The sequence below is a fragment of the Hylobates moloch genome, unplaced genomic scaffold, assembly GCF_009828535.3.
Source record: "Hylobates moloch isolate HMO894 unplaced genomic scaffold, HMol_V3 SCAFFOLD_14, whole genome shotgun sequence".
NCBI classification, from domain to species: Eukaryota; Metazoa; Chordata; class Mammalia; order Primates; family Hylobatidae; genus Hylobates; species Hylobates moloch.
Window position 1 is genome coordinate 16,934,805 of NW_026652289.1, and position 26,675 is coordinate 16,961,479.

Below are 26,675 nucleotides of genomic sequence, written 5' to 3' on the forward strand. Positions count from 1 at the left end.
AGCCCCTTCCTGGGCTGGCCAAGGCCGGAGCCGGCTCCCTCAGCTTGTGGGGAGGTGTGGAGGGAGAGGCACAGGCGGGAACCGGGCTGCGTGCCGTGCTTGCGAGCCAGCGTGAGTTCCGGGTGGGGGTGGGCTTGGCGGACCTTGCAGTCCCCGCAGCCGGCCGGCCCCACAGCCCCAGGCAGTGAGGGGCTTAGTACCTGGGCCAGCAGCTGCTGTGCTCAATTTCTCGCCCGGCCTTAACTACCTTCCCGCGGGGCAGGGCTCGGGACCTGCAGCCCGTCATGCCCGAGCCTCGCCGACGAGTGCCGCCCCTTGCTCCACGGGGCCCACTCCCATCGACCACCCAAGGGCTGAGGAGTGCAGGCGCATGGCGCAGGACTGGCAGGCAGCTCCACCTGCAGCCCTGGTGCAGGATCCACTGGGTGAAGCCAGCTGGGCTCCTGAGTCTGGGTGGGGAGGAGAACCTTTATGTCTAGCTAAGGGATTGTAAATACACCAATTGGCACTCTGTATCTAGCTCAAGGTTTGTAAACACACCAATCAGCACCCTGTGTCTAGCTCAGGGTTTGTGAATGCACCAATGGACACTCTGTATCTAGCTACTCTAGTGGGGACGTGGAGAACCTATGTGTCTAGCTCAGGGATTGTAAACACACCAATCAGTGCCCTGTCAAAACAGACAACTGGGCTCTACCAATCAGCAGGATGTGGGTGGGGCCAGATAAGAGAATAAAAGCAGGCTCCCAGAGCCAGCAGTGGCAACCCGCTGGGGTCCCCTTCCACACTGTGGTAGCTTTGTTCTTTGCAATAAATCCTGCTGCTACTCACTCTTTGGGTCCCCACTGCCTTTATGAGCTGTAACACTCACCGCGAAGGTCTGCAGCTTCACTCCTGAAGCCAGCGAGACAATAAACCCACCGGGAGGAAGGAACAACTCCACACACGCCGCCTTAAGAGCTGTAACACTCACCGCGAAGGTCCGCAGCTTCACTTCTGAGCCGGCGAGACCACGAACCCCACCAGACGGAAGAAACTCCAAACAGATCCGAACATCAGAAGGAACAAACAACGGACACGCCACCTTTAAGAACTGTAACACTCACCGTGAGGGTCCATGGCTTCATTCTTGAAGTCAGTGAGACCAAGAACCCACCAATTCTGGACACATTATAACAGAATACTACAAACTGGGTGGCTTAGAAACAGTAGAAATGTGTTACTCACAGTTCTGGAGGCTGGAAGTCCAAGATCAAGGTGCTAGCAGATACAGTGTCTGGTGAAGGCCTGCTTCCTGGTTCATAGATAGCACCTTCTAGCTGTGTCATCCACGGTGGAAAGGCAAATAAGCTCCCTTGGGCCTCTTTCATAAGGGTGCTAATCTTTTATAAGGGTGGAGACCTAATGAACTAATCATCTCCCAAAAGGCCCTACGTAATACCATCACTTCAGGGCCTAGGATTTTAACATATGAATTTTGGAGGGACACAAACATTGAGACCACGGCACCTCAATTCTTCGATCTCCTCTTCTGGATATCCATTTGGTCACCCAGTAGTTCATTTGATGATGATTTATTGACTCCTTACTCCGTGCATTGTCCAATTACAGTATAAGTGCTGGTGATTCACCACCTACCTGCTGGTGGAGAAAGATGACAAATAATTCTGTCATTACAACTGTGGTAAGTGCTATGAAGAAGAACACAGAAGCTATGAGAATGACAAACAGGGAATGTCTTGGGAGTCATCAAAGACTTTCTAATGGAAGTGTCTGCATACTGAGGTAGAATTAATTCAGCCAAAAGGGAATAGAAGAGCATTTTAGGTAGGAAGAACAGCAGCGGCAAAGACCCTGAGGCAGAAGCGGTAAAGCAGACAGCACGAACTATTCCAGGTACTGGGGCCAGAATACAAGACATTAATGCCAAATGGAGAAGATGCCAGCGAGACAAACAAGGACCAGAACCTAGGCCTCGAAGTCACTTTAAATATAGATTAATATATATATTAATCTATATTAATCAGGTGTCATTTTAGCTCCTTTCCGTTTTATTTCTGTTTTATTTTGTGTTAGCTATTTTTATAAGTAATATTATCTCTGAGTCAGAGGAATGTGCTTTTGTTTATTTCTTAGCTAATCCAGGGAAAAATCTTGGATCGTTCTGTTGTTCGGGACTGATCACTGCAGTAGTTCTCTAACATATCAGTCTCAGAACACCTTTAGACTCTTAAAAATTATTAACTTCTCCAAAGTTCTTTTGTTTATGTGGGTTATAGGTATCAATATTTGGTATATTATAAATTAAAACCAATAATTTTTTAACGTTATTTAAAAAATAACAATAATCCTATCACATGATAATATGTATGTTTTTATTTAAAATATTTCTATTTTCCAAGAATGAAAAGGGTGGCTGTATTAGTCCATTCTCGAATCACTATAAAGAACTACCTGAGACTGGGTAATTTATAAAGAAAAGAGGTTTAACTGGCTCACAGTTCCACAGGCGGCACAGGAAGCATGGCTGGGGAAGCCTCAGGAAGCTTACAATCAAGGTGGAAGGGTCCTACGAGGCTGGAGGAGGAGGAAGAGACAGGGTGGAGGAGGAGGAAGAGACACTTAAACAACCAGGTCTCATGAGAAGTCACTCACTATCACAAGAACAGCTGGGGATTATAATTCCACATCATATTTGGGCAGGCAATCCAAACGTATCAGTGGCATTTACATTTCTGCAAAAATCCAAACCGTATCAGTGGCATTTACATTTTTGCAATTTTTTTTTTTTGAGACAGGGCCTCACTCTGTTGCCCAGGCTGGAGTGCAGTGGCATGATCTCAGCTCACTGCAGCCTCAACCTCCCAGGCTCAAGCAGATCCTCCAACCTTAGCCTCCCGAGCAGCTGAGACTACAAGTGCATGCCACCAAGCCAAAGGGATTTATATTTATCTATAAATTCATATATAAATCAGACATATTTATATAAAATGTATATATTAGATATATAAATCAGACAAATAAATATGTATTTATATCTGATCTTAAAAGAGTAAAAGAGATTTATATTCCCAGGAAGAAGTAGAAAAGAGGAATATAGATAGTGGTTAAGAACTGGCATTTTGCAATAAGTCTGATCTGGATAGGAATTCTAGCTGTAATATTTACTAGCTCTGTGATTTTGGGAAACGTATTCACCGTTTGTGAACTTCAGTTTCCCTTCTACAAAATAGAGACAATACCATTTAATTTTTAATTTTTAATGGTACCGTCTCCATTTGATGGAAGGAAAACTAAATGGTATTTTAATCGACAATTCATTAATTTTTAAGATTGACCATTAACAGAGATACTGCAGGTAAAGCAGATCACACAGAACCTGGCGCATGTAAAGCAGATCACAGAGAATCTGGTACATGTGAGCACTTGATGTGTGCTACGTTACCCTTCGTGAAGACTTTAATTATCATGCGCATTCCCAGCTTTTCCTGTGGTGCCCAACACAGAGCGGATGCCCAAAGACAATTTTGGGGGATGGGGCAGATGCTCTGCCTCGGGAAAAAAAAGCACACCTGCCCTGATGTTGGTGGCTGGGTCTGGAAGATTACGTGGAAATTAAGCTAAGGATGTGTCGCTTCCAGATCAAAAACCGGAAAAATGTAACGCCCCGACTACTGAGTACGGTCACAGGGCACAGACTGGAGCAACCTTCCACGGCCTGGGCTGTCTGCGCGTGCGTGAGCCAGAAACCCGAGGCTCTCCCTCGGCCCGCCCTATCGATCGACCCGATCGGGGATCGTCAGCTTGGTTCTGGCCACAGGAATTGCTCTTCTCGCGATGCTTCAGACCTGGCGGCGGGGAAAGGGCGGGCTAACTGGAGAGCGAGGAAGAGCGTGAGGCGGCCGCACGCTGCTTTCCCAGAAGGCTGTGCGTGCTCCTCGTTTCCTCCGCGGTCTTCCGAGCGGTCGCGTGAACGTCTTCCTGCAGGCTGGCCATGGCGCTTCACGTTCCCAAGGCTCCGGGCTTTGCCCAGATGCTCAAGGAGGGAGCGAAAGTAAGGGCTGAAGGAAAGGAATGAGGTGGGAGAGTCAGCATAGGGCTGCGGCGGCCGCGGCGAAGTAGGAGGGCCTACTAACGGTCTGAGCGTTCTGCCTTGGCACAGCGGCCGGGGGGAAGAGAAGATTCCAGAAAGGGAGGTGATTTTGGAAGGGCTCGGCCCCCGGAGCCTGCGGGCACTTCTGTTCTTCCGCAACCGGGAAAAGGCCGAGGGGTCGGCGGCACGATCGACATTGTACATCTTGAAGGTGGACGGACGTGAAGCCGCGCGTGCGTTTTGCCTCCATCCATAAATGGGGCTAAGGCCCGTCACCCTTAAAAGGGGTTGTGAGGGTAAAATTGAATAACGTAGATGAAATTGTCTTGAGAACTGCGACGTCGATTGACACATAGCTCGCGGGTTATAGGATGGGGAAGAACGAGAACTAGGCGATCCAGAGAAGAGAGTGGGAAAAAGGGCCGGGTCTTGATCGCTTCCTTCCCAGTGAGAAACATAGGGCTTTCAGCTTAGTTGACAGAAGCCATGCGTTGTAGCCAAATGAGTTCCGGTCCCAACTTACGTTAGCTGGCTTAATCTAAAATCTAACTCTCTTGGGTTTTGTTTTCTTCGTCTTTAAATTATGGATATTGGACCAAGAGGTGGTGTCTTTGAGTTCTGTGTAATCTGCAAGATAAGTGATACAGTGGTGCACATAACACTGTTTTGTTTAATGGCCTTGTCTTGAACGTTATTTTGGTAGCATAGTTTTAAAAAATATCTTACTGCACTATTGATAAGTTTGTCTCTTGTGCTATTCAAATTGCGTTCCTCTATGTCCTCCAGATTTTGTTAATTCAAGAAATAGATCAGTGTGGTTGAATTTAAGGTTTTATGCGAGGTACGGGGAGCATTAACAGTTTAATAGAGCTAGGTTCATGTTTGTAGAATGCACTTTTCAAATAATGTCGGTATAGTAAGTAAATGTCAGGGTTTAAGGTAAACGTTGGTGGAATAATCTTTTGAAAATGATATGGGCTGATTCCCTTGAAAAAATCAGGCTGAGATAATAGCTTCCAATTTGAGTTTTTTTCACTAATACAGTTTTTTGAAAACTCGTGTATCACAAAACATTATTTGTCATTCCAGTGCTAGTAGTTTTTTTACAGAACACTGAGTTATTTCATTCAGTAAATAGGTACTGAAGGAACTGCAGTGAAAGACAAAAGTCACACTTCTCGTAGAGTTTATGTCCTTCTAAGGCAGAAATAATGATTAAATAAAAGGAGAATTCAAAATAATGATGAAAGAAACTGCACTATAGTAGAGGATGACAGGAGGTAAAAATATCTGTAAAAGAAGGATCAGGAATAGACAGAACACTTAGATGTTTAGGGAAGAACTCTTAGCTCAGTGCTTAGTGAGAGAAGCCCCTGAGCCTGGGCTGTTTCCCCCCATCTCTTACTTAGGGGGAAATTCCAGGCTCAGGGACTAACTAGTACAAAGACCCTGAGGAAGGAATGATTTGGACCTGTTTTTTTTTTTTAAAACAACAACAACAACAACAACAGGTTATAGGGATGAAGTTTACCAAAGAAAGGAAGAATGGTAAATTCAGAGGAGGAGCTATACAAGGGCGGGGATATGTAGGGCCTTGTTTCCTTGAAAAGGGATTTGCATTTTATCCTAAGCGGGTTGGGAAACCATTGAAGGGTCTTAAATATGGGAATGAGGGGATCTGATCAGATGGTAGTTTCTCACAGAATGAGGGGTGAGGGGAAGAAGCAAGAGTGTAAGCCAGGAGTTAAGACTTAAGTGTTATTGCTGGAATACAGTTCTTATTGCTGAAGATGCCTTTAAAGTAGTAGCTATTGGTAGGGGTTGGTGGCTCACACCTGTAATCCCAACATGGGGGAGGCCGAGGTGAGTGGACACTTGAGGCCAGGAGTTCCTGGCCAACATGGTGAAACTCCGCCTCTCAAAAAAATACAAAAAAAAATGCCTGGTGTGGTGGCGCGCGCCTCTAGTCCCAGCTACTCAGGGGGCTGAGCCTCCAGAATTGCTTGAACCCGGGAGGCCCAGGTTGCAGTGAGCTGAGATCCTGCCACGATCTCAGCTCCCTGCCCTCTAGCCTGAGCGATAGAGGAGACTCTCTCTCTCTCAAAAAAGAGTAATGGCTATTAACCTTGGTTTTGGATCACAAAATCATGGCTTGTATTGTAAAGCAGTACTATGTAAATAGAACTTTTTGCAGTGCTGGACATACGCTGTATCAGCGCTGTCCAATGTGATATTCACTACCCACATGTAGCTACTGGGCATTTGAACTGTGGCTCCTGCAATTGAGGAACTGAATTTTTAAATTTTAATTACTTGAAGATTTATTTTAATTGCTTTCACTAGCCCCATGGAGCTAGTGGCTACTTACTGGGCAGCGCTTCTCTAAAGAAATGTTCTCATGCACAGTAGATTAGTGAAATATATCTGAGGACCCAAGTAAACCTCAACTCTAAAAAAGTCCAGTGTAGAATTTGTGAGAATTTTTAGTACTGTGAGCAGTTCACTTTTTGAATACATATACATTGGGATAATGTTGCAATTCAAAAAAAGTATTCAGTCTCTGAACACTTCAGTGGCACATACTTAAAGAACTTCTGGCTTTACAAAAGCCCAGATTCTAACACAATAAGAAAAATATTCCAGATTTCAACAGTTAGTTAGAAAGTACTGATAAACTCTGGAAAGGTATTCTACTTGAAGTACCTCATACCCATTCTCTAATTAGTCTTAGCATGGTTCCCTGTACTTTTCACTACTTTTAATAAAAAAATTATAAGTCTTATGATTTGATGTGTAAGTAGGTACCTGCGGTCCCCCAAAATGTTATACTTTATTCATTCAACCAGAGAGGAAATGTATGCATCATTTATGAATATCAAATGCTGTGTTTTACATTAAAAAATCTTGTTTGATTGTCTCAACAATCCTATGAGTTAGGTACTATTATAATTACCTCATTTTATAATGAAGAAATATTAAGAAAATTGCCCAAATTTAACAAGAGCCAGAAAGCTAAGATTTGTAACCGGCCCTCTTGTGCCAAACCTAAGCTATGCTACCTCTCTATTAGAGGCAAGACATAAGCAAAGATATCTCTTATATTTGAAAATTCTTGATTCACTGTACTGTCTAATTAGCAGGGTTTTTTGTTTGTTTTTTTAACAGCACTTTTCAGGATTAGAAGAGGCTGTGTATAGAAACATACAAGCTTGCAAAGAGCTTGCCCAAACTACTCGTACAGCGTATGGACCAAATGGTAATTTCTAAATTAATATTTGTAAAGATACAGTAGTAGAATTTTGTGTACTATGTCTTCTTTCAAACTTGTTCTGAGGATGTTATAGTATGGCTTCGGAAGTTAATTTGGTAGCTCAATGAATAGTTCATTTCCAATTTTTATTTATTTCTAATTTTCAATCAACTCACATCTCTTTAGAAAAATAGGGATCAATGTATTACTTTTTATCCTGTGGAGAGGATAGAAAAATTATAACACTTTGACTAGTAAGATAGTACCTAATGTTCATTCTGACAGACACTAAATATAAAAGTGACATAGTTTAAGGAAGAAAATTCTCTCCTTCCTCTTGCCTTCTGCCACCAATTAAATTTAATTGATACAGTTTCATGGAATAAACATAGAACTAAGTATACTAAGTGGATTATTTTGGCCTTTTTACAGCACTTGCTGCATGACAATCATGTTGCAAACAAGATAGAAGTTGGCAAAAATGGGAGATTTGGCATCTTACGTAGTAAATATTGTAGGACATTAGAAAGGAAAGAAAGAATATGGGTCTGCAGTCAGAGAATGCCCATGGGGCTATAAGATAAACTTGAAGAATAGATAGTATGTGTTTTCTTGCAAAGCTCTTTTTTTAATATACAAATTTATATTTTTTTTACTAGATTTTCCTGGGTATTTGGGGAAGGATTTGATTAATAATGGCTTTCTTTTCCTTTTTTTAACTGTTACTTTTGAGGAATGAACAAAATGGTTATCAACCACTTGGAGAAGTTGTTTGTGACAAACGATGCAGCAACTATTTTAAGAGAACTAGAAGTAAGTTGTTTCTTTAAAAAGTCAAGAAATATTTTGGTGACATCAAAATTAAGTAGATTTTAACTAGAAGAAATCTCTTATTTCAGATTGGATAAGGGACTATTTTTCCAACTTGAAAATTTATTATACAGATTGTTCTAATTATAAAGAGTCCTCTTTAGATTGAATGTTTTAGCCACTGAAATCTTAAAAATCTCTTAAGTTATTAATTGATGGAGGGATTGGTTGTGATACATTGCTAATTACGATATGAAATTGATTACCATTGTCTTCATTCTATAGAGTGACTCTGGAGTGAATTATTCCACAATGCAAAACCGTATACTTTAAAACAGTGGTTTTTAAAAAGATCCAACCATTTGGTTTTGTGAAAATAAAACAATCAGTTGATGGCATTTTACTTTGTTCCGCTTCAGTTTTACTATTAGAGTCTATAAAATAGATACTGCCTGCCAGCAGGGTTATAAGGAAGGTCTGGCACCTGAACAGGCAGAGAGAGCCATTCCTCATTCCCACTTTGTAATTAAAGGATAACATATTCAACCTCAGGGAATTTTCCTGAAGCTTAGCCCTTGAAAGCACTAGAACTTAATCTTTTGTTTTAAATGAAACTATAGAAGAATCAACATTTTTCTAACCTCTTAAATATATTTTTGGTTGGGACACCGTGGCTCATGTCTGTAATCCCAACACTTTGGGAGATCAAGGCAGGCAGATTACCTAAGGTCAGGAGTTTGAGACTAGCCTGGCCAACATGGTGAAACCCCATCTCTACTAAAAATACAGAAAAAAAATTAGCCGGGCGTGGTGGCGCACACCTGTAATTCCAGCTACTCAGTAGGCTGGGGCTGGAGAATCGCTTGAACCTGGGAGGCAGAGGTTGCAATGAGCCAAGATCACACCACTGCCTGGGCGACAGAGCAAGACTCCCATCTCAAAAAAGAAAAAAAAAAATACATATATATATATATAAATTCTTAAAGAACTTAAAAGTTAAATTTTAACTCCACAAAACACTTGTACAAGGATTTGTCATTGTGAATGTTAATGTTGCACACTGATGATCTCAGGAGTTACATCTCAGGAGTTATTAAAGTACAGTGGTGATACTGTCAAAATAATAAAATCACAGGGCTGACTTTTTATAGTTTTCTTGTTGCTCTCAGTTCTTACTCCTTGGCTTGTTTCTGTAAAGGTATCTAAAATTAAATCCTAAGAATAAAATCCACATAAAATTGTTATATTTTAAGAAAAATTTTATACTCCCCCTTTTCTTTAAATCACAAATGATAGCCTTACGACAAGAATATATAGTAAAGGCCGGGCGTGGTGGCTCACGCTTTTAATCCCAGCACTTTGGGAGGCCGAGGCGAGCAGATCACAAGGTCAGGAGATCAAGACCACGGTGAAACCCCGTCTCTACTAAAAATACAAAAAATTAGCCGGGCGTGGTGGCGGGCTCTTGTAGTCCCAGCTACTCGGAGAGGCTGAGGCAGGAGAATGGCGTGAACCCCGGAGGCAGAGCTTGCAGTGAGCCGAGATCGTGCCACTGCACTCCAGCCTGGGTGACAGAGCGAGACTCCGTCTCAAAAAAAAAAAAAAAAAAGAATATATAGTAAAATAGATATTGAGAGTCATGACCAAGTTAAGTGGTATCTATTTTGGTTCTCTTGAAGGCTTTTAAAAAAAGTCTTGGTTTGATGGTTGTAATTACTTTGTTTTTTAATTTAGTGAAATATAATGATATGCTGAACCATATGTGTGGCACTGTATGTACAGGCCACCAAAAGAGGATGCACTTTGAAATTCTTATTTATAGTGATACATTTGTGCTGATCAGCATAAAGGGACTTGGATGTTTTCTTGTGACCACACTATAAGTAGCGTGTAGCAGTGTGATCAGATGGAGTTACCTCATCTACAGGAAAATTGAGTCTATTTAAGAAATGGAAATGAACAACTTTATGTTGCTTTAAGGATCAGATGTTTAACTTGATATTACGTTTTCTACTAGGTACAGCATCCTGCTGCAAAAATGATTGTAATGGCTTCTCATATGCAAGAGCAAGAAGTTGGAGATGGCACAAACTTTGTTCTGGTATTTGCTGGAGCTCTCCTGGAATTAGCTGAAGAACTTCTGAGGATTGGCCTGTCAGTTTCAGAGGCAAGTGTTCATTTATAATTTACTCCTACTTAATTTTTGCTTACATATACACCTGCTTAAAACATAAACTAAAATTATTATAGCAGTAGCTAACATGCACTGAGCAGTTTGCTCTGTACCAGCCATTATAATACATATGCTTCACATGCAGTATCATTTTAGTCTCACAAAAACCCTATTAGTGAGGCCTTATAATGCCGTTTTATCTATTTTTTTCTCACTTTATTTTAGATGAGAAAAGAGACTAAAATTAGAAAAATCTTGCCCAAGATCTCATAGCTGGTGAGTTAGGTAGAGTTAAGATTCAAATTTGGGCTGTAATCTAAGCCTCCTTTCATAACTAGTAGAGTCTACTATATGTATTATTCCGAAGTATATTCTTTGTCATTTTGTATCAAAAATAAACATCCATATGCATTGGATTACCAAAATAAGCTACTTTAAGTCATGTCAGAATAGGAAATGTTGTTTATGTTTTAGGTCATAGAAGGTTACGAAATAGCCTGCAGAAAAGCTCATGAGATTCTTCCTAATTTGGTATGTTGTTCTGCAAAAAACCTTGGAGATATTGACGAAGTCTCATCTCTACTTCGTACCTCCATAATGAGTAAACAATATGGTAATGAAGTATTTCTGGCCAAACTTATTGCTCAGGCATGCGGTAAGTAAATATCAGTAAATGAAAAGATCCAAAATAAAAATGTCTTTAACATGACTAGATACTTTCTCTGTTGTCCCAAAATAATCTTTTGATATGTCTCATTTTCTTAACAGTATCTATTTTTCCTGATTCCGGCCATTTCAATGTTGATAACATCAGAGTTTGTAAAATTCTGGTAAGTAGAAAATGCATTAATGCTACGTATCTAGGTCAGTTTTTTTTGTGTTGTTTTTGGTTTTTGGTTTTTGTGCAAAAAAAAAAAAAAAAAAAGGTGTTCATTTAAACCTAAGTGTTACTTCATGATTTGGACACTTAGGACTTTTTTGAGGCATTATTTTTATTTATTTATTTATGTATTTATTTATTTATTTATTTATTTTTGAGACGGAGTCTCGCTCTTGTTGCCTAGGTTGGAGTGCAATGGCGTGATCTCGGCTCACCGCAACCTCCGCCTCCCGATTCAAGTGATTATTCAGTCCCAGCCTCCCGAGTAGCTGAGATTACAGGCATGCGCCACCACACCCAGCTAATTTTGTGTTTTTAGTAGAGATGGGGTTTCTCCATGTTGGTCAGGCTGGTCTCGAACTCCCGACCTCAGGCGATCCGCCTGCCTTGGCCTCCCAAAGTGCTGGGATTAACAGGTGTGAGCCACTGTGCCTGGCCTTTGAGGCATTATTTTATAACATTTTGATGTTGCTAAGTTGTAATACTACTACTACCTATTTAAGTTTAAAAGGATATTGAGATATTATCTCCTTATAAAGTCATTTTCTGTGATGTCTTGTGGGTTTAAGAATAACGTATAAACAAAATGCTAAATTTTTTTTTTTTTTTGAGACGGAGTCCGGCTCCGTTGCCCAGGTTGCAGTGCAGTGCCGCAACCTCGGCTCACTGCAACCTCCGCCTCCCAGGTTCAAGCGGTTTTCCTGCCTCAACCTCCCAAGTAGCTGGGATTAGAGGTGTACGCCACCATGCCCAGCTAATTTTTGTATTTTTTTAGTAGAGGCAGGGTTTCACCATGTTGGCCAGGCTGGTCTCGAACTCCTGACCTCATGATCTGCCCACCTTGGCCTCGCAAAGTGCTGAGATTACAGGTGTGAGCCACCGCGCCCAGCGCAAAATACTAATTTTTTTGTGTTTTTCATAATACTCTGAATTATAATAATCTTATAACACAGTTTTGAGTGGGGTGGAAATTGTCTTATTCCTCTTCAATAGTAGAATTCACACTTTGATGTTAGTATTGAAATATTAAAGTATATTTTTGATAAAATGTGCTTGATAGAGTAAAACCTATCAATGGAGTGGTTTTGGTTTTGCACATTGGCATTCTGATTGTTAATGTGAATTCAGCTTAACATAGGTACATGTGCTTTCCCTGAAGATACTCATGTGTTCTATGTTTGCTGTCTCCCTCCACATACTGCCAGCTTTTCCCATTAAATGTAACCTTGTGAGGACAGAATCTTTGCTTTGTTCTGTGTTGTATTTGCGGTACTGACAGCTGTGGCTGGTATATGGGCACCAAGTACTAGGTAACTGAATGGCCAAGAGCAGTTCTCTGCCTTTGGTTCTTCCCAGTACATGGAAGGACCTCCCCTCCCTAAAAGTAGGTCATTCCCTCAGTGATTTCTGCCTCAAGCAGAAGGATGTGCTTTATGTCCACCACTCCATGCCTTATCCCAGGAGTCACTGCCTTGGTTTATGACTTTATTTTAGAAAGGGATATTTTTGGTATATGGAGAATCAACAGTTTGACCGTAATGTTATTTTCATGAGATTGCTGATGGTTTTGGTATTCAATTCCTTAGGGCTCTGGTATCAGTTCCTCTTCAGTATTGCATGGCATGGTTTTTAAGAAGGAAACTGAAGGTGATGTAACATCTGTCAAAGATGCAAAAATAGCAGTGTACTCTTGTCCTTTTGATGGCATGATAACAGAAACTAAGGTATGTAGACTTCAAACCTTAAAAGTAATAATTGGGGTTGCACTTTTCAGATTGTTTGAACTGAACACTGCAGGATCTTACCTATTTTTTATGCCAGATTTATAGTCTTTGAATATCTAATTCAACTACTGAACATTAAACTTGAAATATAAAGATAGTGGCCGTATTATTTATAATCTGACACACAGCCCTTCTAATAGAGCTTATACAAATTCAGCAAGTGAAAGAATATGAGAATGTGAGTATTTTGTGTGCTCTTCACAAAAATAAAGTTGACATTCTATAGCATCCTGAAACAAGATAAGCTAATGTAATTTGAAAATGGTAGGTATGTTCTAAAAATACATGTTAGAAAGTTTGAAGTTTGTGTTTATAGTCAATAGTGGCTGACTTCATCTCTGGAATTCTTGAAATCCAAGTTGTTGATAGTTTTAAAATTTTGTAGCATGAGGTGGCTCTGGTCATTTGGTCTACATTTTATTTTATTGTATTTTATTATTATTATTTTTATTTATTTATTTTTTTAAGAGTCTTGCTTTGTCACCCAGGCTGGACTGCAGTGGTATGATCTCGGCTCCCTGCAACCTCCGTCTCCTGGGTTCAAGTGATCTCTGGCTAATTTTTGTATTTTTAATAGAGACAAAGTTTCACCATGTTGGCCAGATTGGTCTCCAACTCCTGACCGCAAGTGATCCACACGCCTCGGCCTCCCAAAGTGCTAGGATTACAGGCATGAGCCACCGCGCCCAGCCTAGTCCACATTTGAGAAAAAGTTTGAGAACCACGATGTTGTTTTGGTAACACTAGTTAGCCTTTGTCAAAAGACGAACACCAGGACAGCTACCTACCTGACATATTTAAAATAAAAGTACTTCTCGGCCTGTCACGGTGTCTCACGCCTGTAATCCCAGCATAGGCCAAGGCAGGCAAATCACGAGGTCAGGAGATCAAGACCATTCTGGCCAACATGGTGAAACCCCGTCTCTACTAAAAATGCAAAAATTAGCTGGCCGTGGTGGTGCTTGCCTGTAATCCCAGCTACTTGGGAGGCTGACACAGGAGAATCGCTTGAACCAGGGAGTCAGGTTGCGGTGAGCCGAGATCCTGCCATTGCACTCTAGCATGGTGACAGAGTGAGACTCCGTCTCTAAATAAATAAATAAATAAATAGATAAAAGTACTTTTCCACCTAAGTACTTATCAAAAGCAGATGCATCTGTTTTGAGAGGGGGTTCTAGAAGCAAGCTGAGTTTTATTTCACACATACAGTATTCTGCTGCTTCATAATATGTGCACATTTATCTTCATATTTTTTTGCCAAACCTTTATTTCTTCAGTAAACTATTATCTAATGACTTTGAACACCAACGTAGTGAAATGATTTTAAAGGGAATGTTTACTTGTTTTGCCAGGGAACAGTGTTGATAAAGACTGCTGAAGAATTGATGAATTTTAGTAAGGGGGAAGAAAATCTCATGGATGCACAAGTCAAAGCTATTGCTGATACTGGTGCAAATGTCGTAGTAACAGGTGGCAAAGTGGCAGACATGGCTCTTCATTATGCAAACAAATATAATATCATGTTAGTGAGGTAAGAAAAAGCTGAATTATTTTTACCTATATCATAAATGGTTTTTTGGTGGTGAAAACACTAAACAAAATAGACGATGAAGACTGTTAATAAAGGGAAAGTAAAGGTACTAGGTCAAATAGCAGAAGGAGTTAGTTTGGGGAGGGGTCAGGAAACACCTCTGAGAAAACACAAATTTAAGCTGAGAGCTTGAAGAACCAATTACCAGATATTTGAAGAGGGAAAAGCATTCCAGGCAAAAGGAACAACTTGTCCAAAAGACTAGACACAAGCTTGGTTGGTGCATTGCCTATCAGAGTGTGGAGTCAGGAAGATCCCTTTTAATCCATGAACACATTTATGGTGCACACTAGACAACTTACCCATTTCTACCTACCATCCCTAGTACCTAATAAAATGTGCAAAATAAATCACTCTTGTTCACAGAACATTGATTGCACAAAGTAAAGCAAAAATTTTCTATATGCTGTTGAGTTTTGTAAGGGTTTCCCTGGTGTCTTAGAACTATAAACCACTGGCATCCTAAAGTGACTTCCATTCTGCCAATTCTAGAACAATGGCATACCACACAGACGTAAGGTGTGGTACTGTTGGCCAGCTGGACTCACTCTCAGAGTCAGGAATCAGCTTCCTGACCTCAGTGTTCATTGCAGTCCAGATGTATTCTGAGTTAAAATCCATTGTCAAAGGAATGTGACGTGGGGGCTGGTATACAGGTTCCTCTTTAATTTGAACTTTATATGCTATCTGAAATTGATTAAAACTTTTATTAAGGTCTTTGTGTTTTTTAAAGGCTAAATTCAAAATGGGATCTCCGAAGACTCTGTAAAACAGTTGGTGCTACAGCTCTTCCTAGATTGGTATGTATTTTGGAAAACACTAAAAGATAGTTGGACATGATGGGATTTTTATTACAACAGTCACTTTCTTACAGACACCTCCTGTCCTTGAAGAAATGGGACACTGTGACAGTGTTCACCTCTCAGAAGTTGGAGATACTCAGGTGGTGGTTTTTAAGCATGGTATGTAGGAATGGTAAAACATGTTTAAGTGTAGGGCTTTAGCTTCTTGTATTTAATCACCAAATATATTTAATTTTTTGATAGAAAAGGAAGATGGCGCCATTTCTACCATAGTACTTCGAGGCTCTACAGACAATCTGATGGATGACATAGAAAGGGCAGTAGACGATGGTGTTAATACTTTCAAAGTTCTTACAAGGGTCAGTATTAGCAATAATCTTAGTAGTTTGTAAGGTCTGAGTAATTTGTGTAGTCTTAGAAGTACGGTTTGCAGACTCTTGCATATCATGAGAACTTCAGAATGAGTGGTTTATATGAAACGAAGCACCTGTTTTTGTTTTTACCTAAGACTTAAGTGTCCACTGTTATTGAATATGATAGTTTCTAAAAAAGATTATACAGAGGAGTTAACAGCAAAACAGCTTTAAAAAAATTGTTTATGGTTGTTTTCCATTGTAATGTACTTTTAGTTGCTAAAGCAGTTCTTAGTGCTATATATATCTGGATATGCAGAAATGATATGGTGCTATTCCCATTCTTCACTTTGGTCCTTTTCATATACCAGACACTGTGCACTAAGAAAATTTGCCCCACCCACTCATTTTTACCACATTTATAATATGTATTTGAGTAATGACTGATAAAAACTCCTGTTTGGTGGGGTACTGGAATGTGAAAAGATTAGAAAACTGCAAACTGCTTTTTAGTGAATTTGTTAGAACTGTGTTCTTTTTTTTTTTTTTTTTTTTTCTTCGGTGGGGACGCTACATACAGGATAAACGTCTTGTACCCGGAGGTGGAGCAACAGAAATTGAATTAGCCAAACAGATCACATCATATGGAGAGGTACAGCTTTTTCTGTATAAATTGACTTTCTTTCCATTGCTTGAATCAGACAATAATTAACACATTTTTGTTTTAGACATGTCCTGGACTTGAACAGTATGCTATTAAGAAGTTTGCTGAGGCATTTGAAGCTATTCCCCGTGCACTGGCAGAAAACTCTGGAGTTAAGGCCAATGAAGTAATCTCCAAACTTTATGCAGTACATCAAGAAGGAAATAAGAATGTTGGATTAGATATTGAGGTATTTGAAAAAACACTGAACTTAAATTGCTTTATTTGGGGAATGCACAACCTAAAAATAGTATGAATTTAAAAGAAATATCAATGAGAAAGTGTTCTGATTTGGGAGCAGATTATTTTCTTAGTTTTTACATAGTTTGTCTGATGGAGGAATGTTTCATTTTCCTTCTGTTTTATTGATAGTCTTTTGTTCTGTAGTGTGTAGTCAGCCCAGTTCTGTATCTATTGATTCAACCAACCACAGATTGAAAATATTTGGAAAAACTAAAGACATTTAAAAATACACTATAACAACTGTTTACATTATGTTATATAATTAATCTGGAGACGATTTAAAGTATATGAGAGGATGTGCATAGATTATATGCAAACACCATGCCATTTTATATAAGGGATTTGAGCATCCACAGATTTTGGCATCCTTGGAGGTGCTAGAACCAATCCTCACATACTAAAGGATGACTCTGTAAGGTAGGACTGTGCTTGGTTACTTTCCAGTAGTATTTAAGGAGCTATGTGGGGCTTTTTGTGGGTATAAACATTTTCACATAAAAGGATTTTAAATGAAAGGATGAAAATTGTGTTTGACAGGCTGAAGTCCCTGCTGTAAAGGACATGTTGGAAGCTGGTATTCTAGATACTTACCTGGGAAAATATTGGGCTATCAAACTCGCTACTAATGCTGCAGTCACTGTACTTAGAGTGGATCAGGTGAGCAAAGTGAAATTTTGATCTTTAAAAATACTCATTTGCATATGGCTTAATAGTATATTTTCCCAGAACTAGAACATAGCATAGCTCTAATTCAAAGGATTCTTAGTCCTTACATATTAGAGATACTATGTGCCCCCCTCCAATTGTTTTTCTTCTATTATAAATTGTATTGAATATATTACAACTAATTTTAAATAGAGATCTTTCCACTGAAAGAATCCTTTGCCATTTTAAGTTGGAATCAGTGGAACAAATGTAATTTAAATATAACTTTCAAACCTTTTAGCCTTAGAACCCGTTTGTACAAATAATTTAGAGAGTAAATTTAATATATAATACTAACATGGAATTTGGAAGGACCATAAAGCCCTCAAGCAGACATTGCAGACCACCAACTTGAAGGAAAATGGAGTCTCTAGCTGTCTGCAGATAAGAGGACTGGGCATTGAAAATTTTTTTCTGCTATGACAAATTATAGCTTGAGGGACTAAAAGATGTTAAAGGTGTTTAAAATCATATTTCTACCCTTTTTTTTTTTTTAAGAATTATGGTAGACGGTTCTATATATAGAAGTAAACATGAAATCATAATTATTTTTCCAAAAGGTATTTTCTGGCAAACTTAATTAAATACATTTCCCCACAAAATTCTAGAAGTAATTAATAAGCAATGACTATTTATAAGTACTTAATAGAAAATTTTAATTTGCTAGAGGGACAGTATACATTCATTAGGTAAAACTCGTGTCATATTAAAGGTGGAGTAAGTCCTAAGTAGAAATCAGTGGAAAGACATTTCAGCTTTTAAGTACAGTAAGGACCAGTTGGTGGTAATTAAAACAAATTTATTGGAAGAACTATGATAGCAAGAGATGACCAAAAATGGAACTGGATATTTACTTTCAAGTCATTGGAAATAAGCAGAAACTAGATGTTTATGTACCAGATTAACAGGGGTTTCTCTGTCAGCTTATTAGGTGATTTTCAATGGAAGAATATGTTTGAGTTTTTAAATAAATAGAAATCTAAGAAAATACTCTAGAAATTAGAATGTGGCTAAGAATAAAAGGGGAAACCAAAAATAGCAGGGATGGAAGAAGCTAAGTAGACTGCAGCATAAGGTACGCAGAAATTCCAACTGTGTTAGTTAGGAACTTTGAACGTCAATTATCCAAGCAAGACAATAACAACCACCCTTGGTCACAAAGGCACTTTGAATTTTGGCTTTAAACTAGGAAGTCTGCTTTATCTTATGGTAGGGGAAGTTGTTGGTTGATCTGTTTCCCGAGTCTTTGCACTCTATGTGAAGTATGTATCTAAAGAACACATCCAACTATATTAACCAGTTTGTGTATATAGTGTATAGTATAATGAACCTAAATTTGTATAGTATATATTCTAGAAAAGGAATTGCACATCAAGCTTTAAGCATTGGATAGTATAGTACGGACTGGATTAATCTTTGTTGGAATGTCTATTTCACTAGTTCTCAAAGTATGGTCCCAAAATAGTATCAACATCACCTGAGAACGTTAGAATGACAGATTCTCAGCCAGGTATGGTGGCTCACACCTGTAGTCCCAGCTACGCAGGAGGCTGAGGTGGGAGGATCACTTGAGCCCAGGAGTTGAAGGCTGCAGTGAGCTATGATCACATGGCACTCCAGCCTGGTTGACAGAGTGACACTCCATCTCTTAAAAAACTAAATAAGAAATACAGATTCTTGGAGGCCAGGTGCGGTGGCTCACACCTGTAATCCCAGCACTTTGGGAGGCTGAGGCAGGTGGATCATGAGGTCAAGAGATTTGAGACCATCCTGGCTAACATGGTGAAACCCTGTCTCTACTAAAATAACAAAAAATTAGCTGGGCATGATGGCAGACGCCTGTAGTCCCAGCTACTTGGGAGGCTGAGGCAGGAGCATGGCGTGAACCTGGGAGGTGGAGCCTGCAGTGAGTAGAGATGGCGCCACTGTACTCCAGCCTGGGCGACAGAGCAAGACTCCATCTCAGAAAAAAAAAAAAGAAAAGAAGAAGAAATACAGATTCTCAGATGTCACTCCAGACCCACCGATATCAGAAATGCTGGAAGAGGCCTAGCAGTCTGTTTTAATGAGCACTTCTGATTATGGTGCCCACTAAAGTTTGGGAACTACTTGTTTTAGTGTTTTGTTGTTGTTGTTGTTTATTTTTTTTTTTTTTTTTGAGATGGAGTCTCGCTCTGTCGCCAGGCTGGGGTGCAGTGGCGTGATCTCAGCTTACTGCAACCTCCACCTCTCAGGTTCAAGCAATTCTCCTGCTGCATCAGCCTCCGGAGTAGCTGGGACTACAGGCGCATGCCACCATGCCCACCTAATTTTTTTTTGTATTTTTAGTAGAGACGGGGTTTCACCATGTTGGCCGGGATGGTCTCCATCTCTTGACCTCGTGATCTGCCCGCCTTGGCCTCCCAAAGTGCTGGGATTACTGGCATGAGCCATCGCGCCCAGCTTTTAGTTACTTTTTAAAATCAAGGTGCACTTAAGTTCTAAAATTACGCTTAATGCCTTTAATTCAATCTGAAATTACCCTCAATCAGTAACATGTTATTCTGAGAATTTCAGGTTTAGGTGTCTTTGTTGTTGTTGTTGTGATAAGGTCTTACTCCATTACCCAGGCTGGAGTACAGTGGCGCAATCATAAAATAAGCTCACCACAGCCTCAAAATCCTGAGTTCCAGTGATTCTCCTGCCTTAACATCCTGAATAGCTGGGACTGTAGGCAGGTACTGTCATGGTTGGCTGATATATATATTAAATATATATATATATATATTTTTTTTAGTTTTTGTAGACTAGGTCTCACTTTGTTGCCTAGGCTGGTCTCAAACTCCTGGCCTCAAACCTTGGCCTCCCAGAGTGCTAGGATTACAAGCATGAGCCACTGTGCCCAGTTCAGGTTTGCAGATGGTAATTAAGATGTTTTCCAGCCGAGCGCAGTCGCTCACGCCTGTAATCCCAACACTTTGGGAGGCCGAGGCGGGTGGATCATGCAGGAGTTTGAGACCAGCCTGGCCAACATGGTGAAACCCCATCTCTACTAAAAGTAAAAAATTAGCCGGGCATGGTGGCGAGCACCTGTAATCCCGGTTACTTGGGAGGCTGAGGCAGGAGAATTGCTTGAACCCAGGAGGCAGAGGTTGCATTGAGCCAAGATGTGCCACTGCACTCTCTAGCCTGGGCAACAGAGCAAGACTCCATCTCAAAAAAAAAAAAAAAAAAAAAAGCTAAAACCTATTTATTTTAGATAAAGTAAGGTGAGGTTTGTGGCGCTTTTTTTAAGTTGGGAACTAAGGGCTTAGATTTTTGTTTATGAAAACTGGCTGCTTGAATGATTCTCATTTACAGGTTTTAGAATATTTCAGTGTTAAACTTTGTATATACTTATGTATCAACTACTTTAGATTATAATGGCAAAGCTGGCAGGTGGACCTAAAGCTCCTAAACCACAAGGAAATTGGGACAGAGATGGTTGGCAAGACGAATCTCATATATAAATAGCAAATCAGGTGCCAAACTGACTGACCGACTTATACCAGTGATGCATGCACATATTTTCACTTTCAGCTTTTTGAGTTATTAAAGTGCATGTCTTGGAATGTTCACTAATCCGTGTGGATTTTGTTGCGGTTATCCATAAAAGCAGTAAACTCTCATGCTGCTGAAAGTTTACAATTGAATTTCTAACCAGGGAACTAGCAAACTCTGCTGTAGTGTTTTATATGCAGTACATAATTATATGAAGAAGATTGCTTAATCTTAAATCATGCTAATAGAAGCATTCTTTTCATTCTAAAGGTTAAGTTTATAAGCATACTCTTGTGTGATTCTTTTTTATGCAGATCATCATGGCAAAACCAGCTGGTGGGCCCAAGCCTCCAAGTGGGAAGAAAGACTGGGATGATGACCAAAATGATTGAAATTGGCTTAATTTTTACTGTAGGTGAAGGCTGTATTTGTAGTAGTACTCCAAGAATCGCCTGATGTTTTCTTATTCTCCTTAAATTAAGAGGTATTTTGTGTTTGTATTCTTGGCTGGATGTTATAATAAACATATCGTTACTGTCAAAGCCTTATTGTCTAATGACCACGGTTATTGGCTCTGAATGACTTGCGTTCCTCTTAACCTTGTTAATCACATTAGCTGTGGGACTTAAGGCAAGTCACTTATGTAAGTAGAGGCCTATTACCGATGTATATCTGGCGTACTGCCTGTTTGTGTAAATAAGTTATTGGAACACAGCCATGCTCATACCATTACATATTGTCTGCAGTTTCTTTCTAACAAGGGAGTGGCAGAGTTACGTATTTTTGACAGAGACCAAATGGGCCTACAAAGCCTAAAATATTTACTATCTGGCCCTCTATAGGAAAGGTCTGCCAACACCTGGACTAGATTTCCAGAGTGTTTTTGTGACAGCTCTGGAATTCCTGACTCAAGGTAACTTGTTTCAATAGCAATTAATAATGTATTGAATGGAAGACACTCTACTTAGCAAAGTACAAAAAAAATGCTTATAACAGAAAATAGATATCCTGACATGTACAAAATTAAGTCAGTTTTCATAAAGCAGATCCTATTTTGTTAAAATCAGTAAGGAGTGTTGAAAAAGCCAAGAACATTGTAAATAAATTATTATAAATAATTATACTGAATTTTATAGGACATGTGTTACTATATGTGTTGGTTATGTAAGGTCCTTAATACTGTTTGAAATTGTGTGTGTATGTATTTATTTCTTGAGACAAGGTGTTGCTCTGTCGCACAGGCTGGAGTGTGAAGTGGTGAAATCTCAGCTCACTGCAACCTCTGCTGTTGGGCTCAGGCAGTCCACCCACCTCCGCCTCCTGAAAAGCTGGGGACACAGGCACACACCACCACATTTGGCTAATTTTTAAGTTTTTTGTAGAGACAGGGTCTCTGTATGAGACCAGGCTGGTCTCAAACTCCTGGGCTGAAGGTTTCCTACTGCCTTGACCTCCCAGAGTGCTGGGATTACAAGCATAAGCCACTGCGCCAGCCTGTTTTTAGTATTCTTTCCAAGAGATTTTAGAAGCAGTATGACTGACTGGGTCTTACATAAACTCAACAGGTGTTGTTAGGAAATGACTGACTGGGTCTTACATAAACTCAACAGGTGTTATGAATGATACAACTCTCATTACTGCCACAGCAAGTTAGAAGTGTTCATTGTATGTCGAAGTCGTCCTCAGAGAACCTTTCAAGAAGTTCAGAGACGCCTGGTGTCCCTAAGCTCTTTGCGTTGCAGGTAACTCAGTGGCTGACTTGGGACAGTTCACAGGCTTTCTCTGGCATGCTGGTATTAAGGGGTTTGGTACCCAGTTATACTTATAGGAGTGAGACTGGTTTGTCTTACATCTGTCCCAGATCCGCTGACCACTGGCACAGAGCAAATACAGAGTAAGGCCTTATATACCCCAGCTTATGCACACTGTGGCATCAGAAGGATTATACAGAAACATTCCTCCCATTTATATTCTGCTGTCAATATAGATGCTTATAAAATTAACACACTTGTAATGACGCTTCATTAGCCAGTCTAATGAAACATTTTTTAAAGTGTTACCCAGTAGGGTAAGTCAATAGAAGTTAAAATCTTCCCAGTAATAAAACAAGATTTTAGGGTAAGTCAGTTTATTGATGTGTTGTGATCCATCACCCAGATATATTAAACACAGAGGACTTAAGTAATTCAGGATTTCCTTTCCAGAAACAAAGCAGGAATAAAAACCACCATGACAATACAAAACCTTTGTACATTTTTAGGTGTTTTTCCCTTCAGTATTTAAATAAACTATTTCTTCTGGCATGTATTTAATGTTAAGTGAACATGATTTTAATTAGTCTTTACTTTTTTTATTGTTATTTCAGCCATTATAAAAGCCATAAATGTGTTTCCAGAAAAAGTATTTTTGATATTATTACAGTATTCTCTCATAAAATAGGAGGTACGCTTGTGAGTTTAGTACTTTAGTTGTAGGCACAGCTTGCACATGTGTGTCGCTGATGTGAAACCACTGCCCTTTTGATTCCATTTCAAAATCTGTCAAGAGGAAATGAAAAATCAAACATAAATGGAAAGATTCAAGTTGATTACTTTTTGGTTTTGCCATAATCTGCTGAGTGCCTGAATTTTCCAAGACATCTTACCTTGTGGAATATCACCGTGAAGAACAAGATTAGAGAGATGACTATTTGCGGTTCTTGCCTTGGCATAGGCAGTGTAATGCCCCGACCTCATAGTACCACTGTGTTCAACAACTCCATATAAGGAATAGAGTACCCTTGTATTTTCTTCTGCAACATTCTTTAAAAATGAGTAGAATCCAAAAGTTAGTTCTAGTTCCATTTACACAGATGTCATTGGCAAGACAAATTTACACTATGCAAAGGATCTTTAACCATTACTTTGAGAGTGCAGAAATCATTCATGAGTCTACTCCATACCTCTTCTCAGCCTGAGACACTTCTGTTTTTATTATAAATTTACTATTGTTCCCCTGCTAGAAAAGCTGTAAGCCACAGGCCACTTCATGCAGCTACCTGGCTCAGATACCAAATAACTGAATTCAACTTGCCAGTTTCTTTAGGAGCCTGAGGATAATTCCAAAATAACAACCCTAGCTATTAACAACTCTGAATACCCTGTTTAAAAAATGGTAAGCCCTGAACAGGAAGAGAACAGTATTTTAGGTTGTGCCAAAAATTACCCCTTGCATCTTTAAATGTCCCTAAGGGAGTTGGTGAGAAGCACATTCAACCTCTCAAGTGTTCACTTTCCCCACCAGAGAGTGCAGGCTGCTTATTCTTTCAGGACTCCATATGCCATAGGGCTAGCAACAGGAACAGGCATTCTCCGGGCCAGGAGCCACTTTTCAGACAACTATTTATGTTCTCATGTAAAAAGTCCGTAACAGGCATCACTGCCCTTCAGTAGTACTGTCTATACTCAGCTTCCCAATCTGTGCCTCCATATTCACTGAAGAACTTAGGACTTCTCCGTCCATCTATGGTCCTCACAGGACTTTAAATGCCATTCCATTTTGGTCAACCATACCCAGGACTAGAGTCTGGGCTTGTCATCACTCAGAATTGTTCAACTTCATAAAATTTTTTTTGAGACAAGTTCTCACTCTGTCACCCAGGCTGGAGTGCAGTGGCGTGATCTCAGCTCAGTGCAACCTCTGCCTCCTGGGCTCAAGTGATCCTCCTGCCTCAGCCTCTGGAATAGCTGGGACTACAGGTGCACACCACTGTGACCTGCTAAATTAGTTTTTTGTGGAGACGGGGTTTCAGCATGTTGCCCAGGCTGGTCTCAAACTCCTGAGCTCAAGGGACATAAATCTTATTTTTAGTCTTAGTCCACAAGTCTTCTCTTTATTCAACTCTCATCTTACCTATTCTGTACTCTTTAACTTAACAGGATTTCCAATGCTCATATTCTCGCCTATGAAGACTTTTGGCTTCATTCCTGATATGGTTTGACTGTCCTCACCCAAATCTCATCTTGAGTTGTAGCCCCCACAATTCCCACATGTCATGGGAGGGTACTCATTGGGAGGTAACTGAATCATGGGAGCAGATCTTTCCCATGCTTATTCTTGATAGTGAATAAGCCTCACGAGATCTGATGGTTTCATAAGGGGGAGTTTCCCTCCACATGCTCTTGCTTTGCCTGCTGCCATCCATGTAAGATGTGACTTGCTCCTCCTTGCTTTCTGCCATGATTGTGAGGCCTCCCCAGCCATGAGGAACTGTAAGACCAATAAACCTCTTTCTTTTGTAAATTGCCCAGTCTTGCCCAGTATATCTTGTCCAGTATATCTTTTATCAGCAGCATGGAAACTGACTAATATAATTCCCATATGCAGTCTAGACCATCACTATTCAAAATGTGGTCCATGAACAGCCAGCATCAGCATCACCTGAGAGTTTACATTAAACATGCAGAATTTTTGATCCCATACCAGACCTACAGAATCAAAATTTGTAGGTCTGATTCCCAAATACACATTGAAGTTTGGGAACTTCAATCACATGTATCACTTACAAATAATCTCCTCTCAATACTCACCACCAGCTTTGTCACCTATCCAATTCATCACAAAACCTCACCCTGAATCCTATAATGTACCTGCCATGCCCAAACCCAGAAGGCCGCTACTGCTAAGAAACAAAAGTATAATAAATGATCATGTACCTTGTCATAGTCCTCAATGTGACTATAATCTTATAAATTGTCCTTAGCTGCCTCTTCCATTATGCCCTTCACAGCAACTGGCCCAGACTTTTTCTTTTTCTTTTTTTTTTTTTTGAGGGTGTTTCTTGCTCTGTCACCTAGGCAGAAGTGCAGTGACGCAATCTCGGCTCACTGCAGCTCTGCCTCCCAGGTTCCAGCAATTCTCCTGCCTCAGCCTCCCAAGTAGCTGGGATTACAGGTGCACACCACCATGCCTGGCTAATTTTTGTATTTTCAGTAGAGACAGGGTTTCACCATGCTGGCCAGGCTGGTCTCAAACTCCTCACCTCAAGTGATCCACCCACCTCGGCCTCCCAAAATGTTGGCATTACAGGCATAAGCCACCACGCCCAGCTCCAAATTCTTCAACATGAAGATTCTTTGAGATCCTTTGTGGTGTCCTCACTTTCTACCCCTGCCTCTTCCACTCAGATACTTAGGAGGGTCCTGTCATTGGCCATCTCCTTTTTCTCTCTTCAGACTCTATACACAAGGGATCCTATCTTCTCATAGTTTAAACCACCACGTATGTACTGATTTCTAAATCTTTGCCCTGGGCCCATCCTAACCTCTCTGCTGTAGATCTCAGATATGTATATCCAAATGTTTTCTAGACTAAGCACATTAATTTCTCAAAGGTAACTGACACTCAAATGTATCTAAAACTTAAGACACTATCCTTTCTCTACCTGCTTTTCTCAACCTGCTTTTCTCCCTATATATCCTATCTCAATTTACAGCACTCCCATCTGTCGAGCCAGGCCTCAGGAATCATCCTCAACCCTTTCTCTGCCACCCTCAACATCCACTTATAAAAGGCCTCTGCCTCACCTTACAGTACCAATCAATCATTAAGTCTGGTTAATTCTACCTCCTGAAATATTCCTTCTATCTCCCCATCTCCTGCCCAACTTTAAGCCCTCATCAACTACTGGCTGAATTAATACAACAGCCTCCGAACTCATTTCCCCACCTCTAGTCTTTCCCTCCTAAAATTCAGCCTCCATGCATCAACAAGTAACCTACGTCATATGA

The 26,675-nt window shown here is 40.2% G+C and overlaps 2 protein-coding genes across 8 annotated transcripts in view; one reads left to right on the plus strand and one right to left on the minus strand.

Moving 5' to 3' along the window:
* The first annotated feature begins 3,896 nt into the window (after window positions 1-3,896).
* CCT8 (chaperonin containing TCP1 subunit 8) lies at window positions 3,897-21,449 on the plus strand. Of its 2 annotated transcripts, none has more exons than XM_032175026.2 (15): window positions 3,897-4,054; window positions 7,259-7,349; window positions 8,077-8,156; window positions 10,171-10,320; window positions 10,801-10,981; window positions 11,095-11,156; window positions 12,793-12,930; window positions 14,343-14,521; window positions 15,315-15,381; window positions 15,456-15,543; window positions 15,628-15,743; window positions 16,318-16,389; window positions 16,466-16,630; window positions 17,221-17,340; window positions 21,222-21,449. In XM_032175026.2, exons 1-15 carry the CDS (start codon window positions 3,995-3,997, stop codon window positions 21,297-21,299), a joined length of 1,647 nt encoding a protein of 548 aa, XP_032030917.1. In that variant the 5' UTR covers window positions 3,897-3,994; the 3' UTR covers window positions 21,300-21,449. The 2 variants fall into 2 exon arrangements, with proteins under 2 accessions (XP_032030917.1, XP_058283200.1); XM_058427217.1 differs by lacking the exon at window positions 3,897-4,054 and adding an exon at window positions 4,308-4,326.
* Window positions 21,450-23,214: 1,765 nt separating this feature from the next.
* Window positions 23,215-26,675, minus strand: part of USP16 (ubiquitin specific peptidase 16) — a 30,462-nt gene continuing 27,001 nt past the window's right edge. For all 6 annotated transcript variants that reach the window (XM_032175028.2, XM_058427214.1, XM_032175030.2 and 3 more), the window contains 2 exons: window positions 23,552-23,708; window positions 23,215-23,444 (listed from right to left, as the gene is read on the minus strand). In XM_032175028.2, coding sequence (XP_032030919.1) covers window positions 23,323-23,444; window positions 23,552-23,708 — 279 coding nt within the window. In that variant the 3' untranslated portion in view covers window positions 23,215-23,322. The remainder of the gene's footprint in view (window positions 23,445-23,551; window positions 23,709-26,675) is intronic.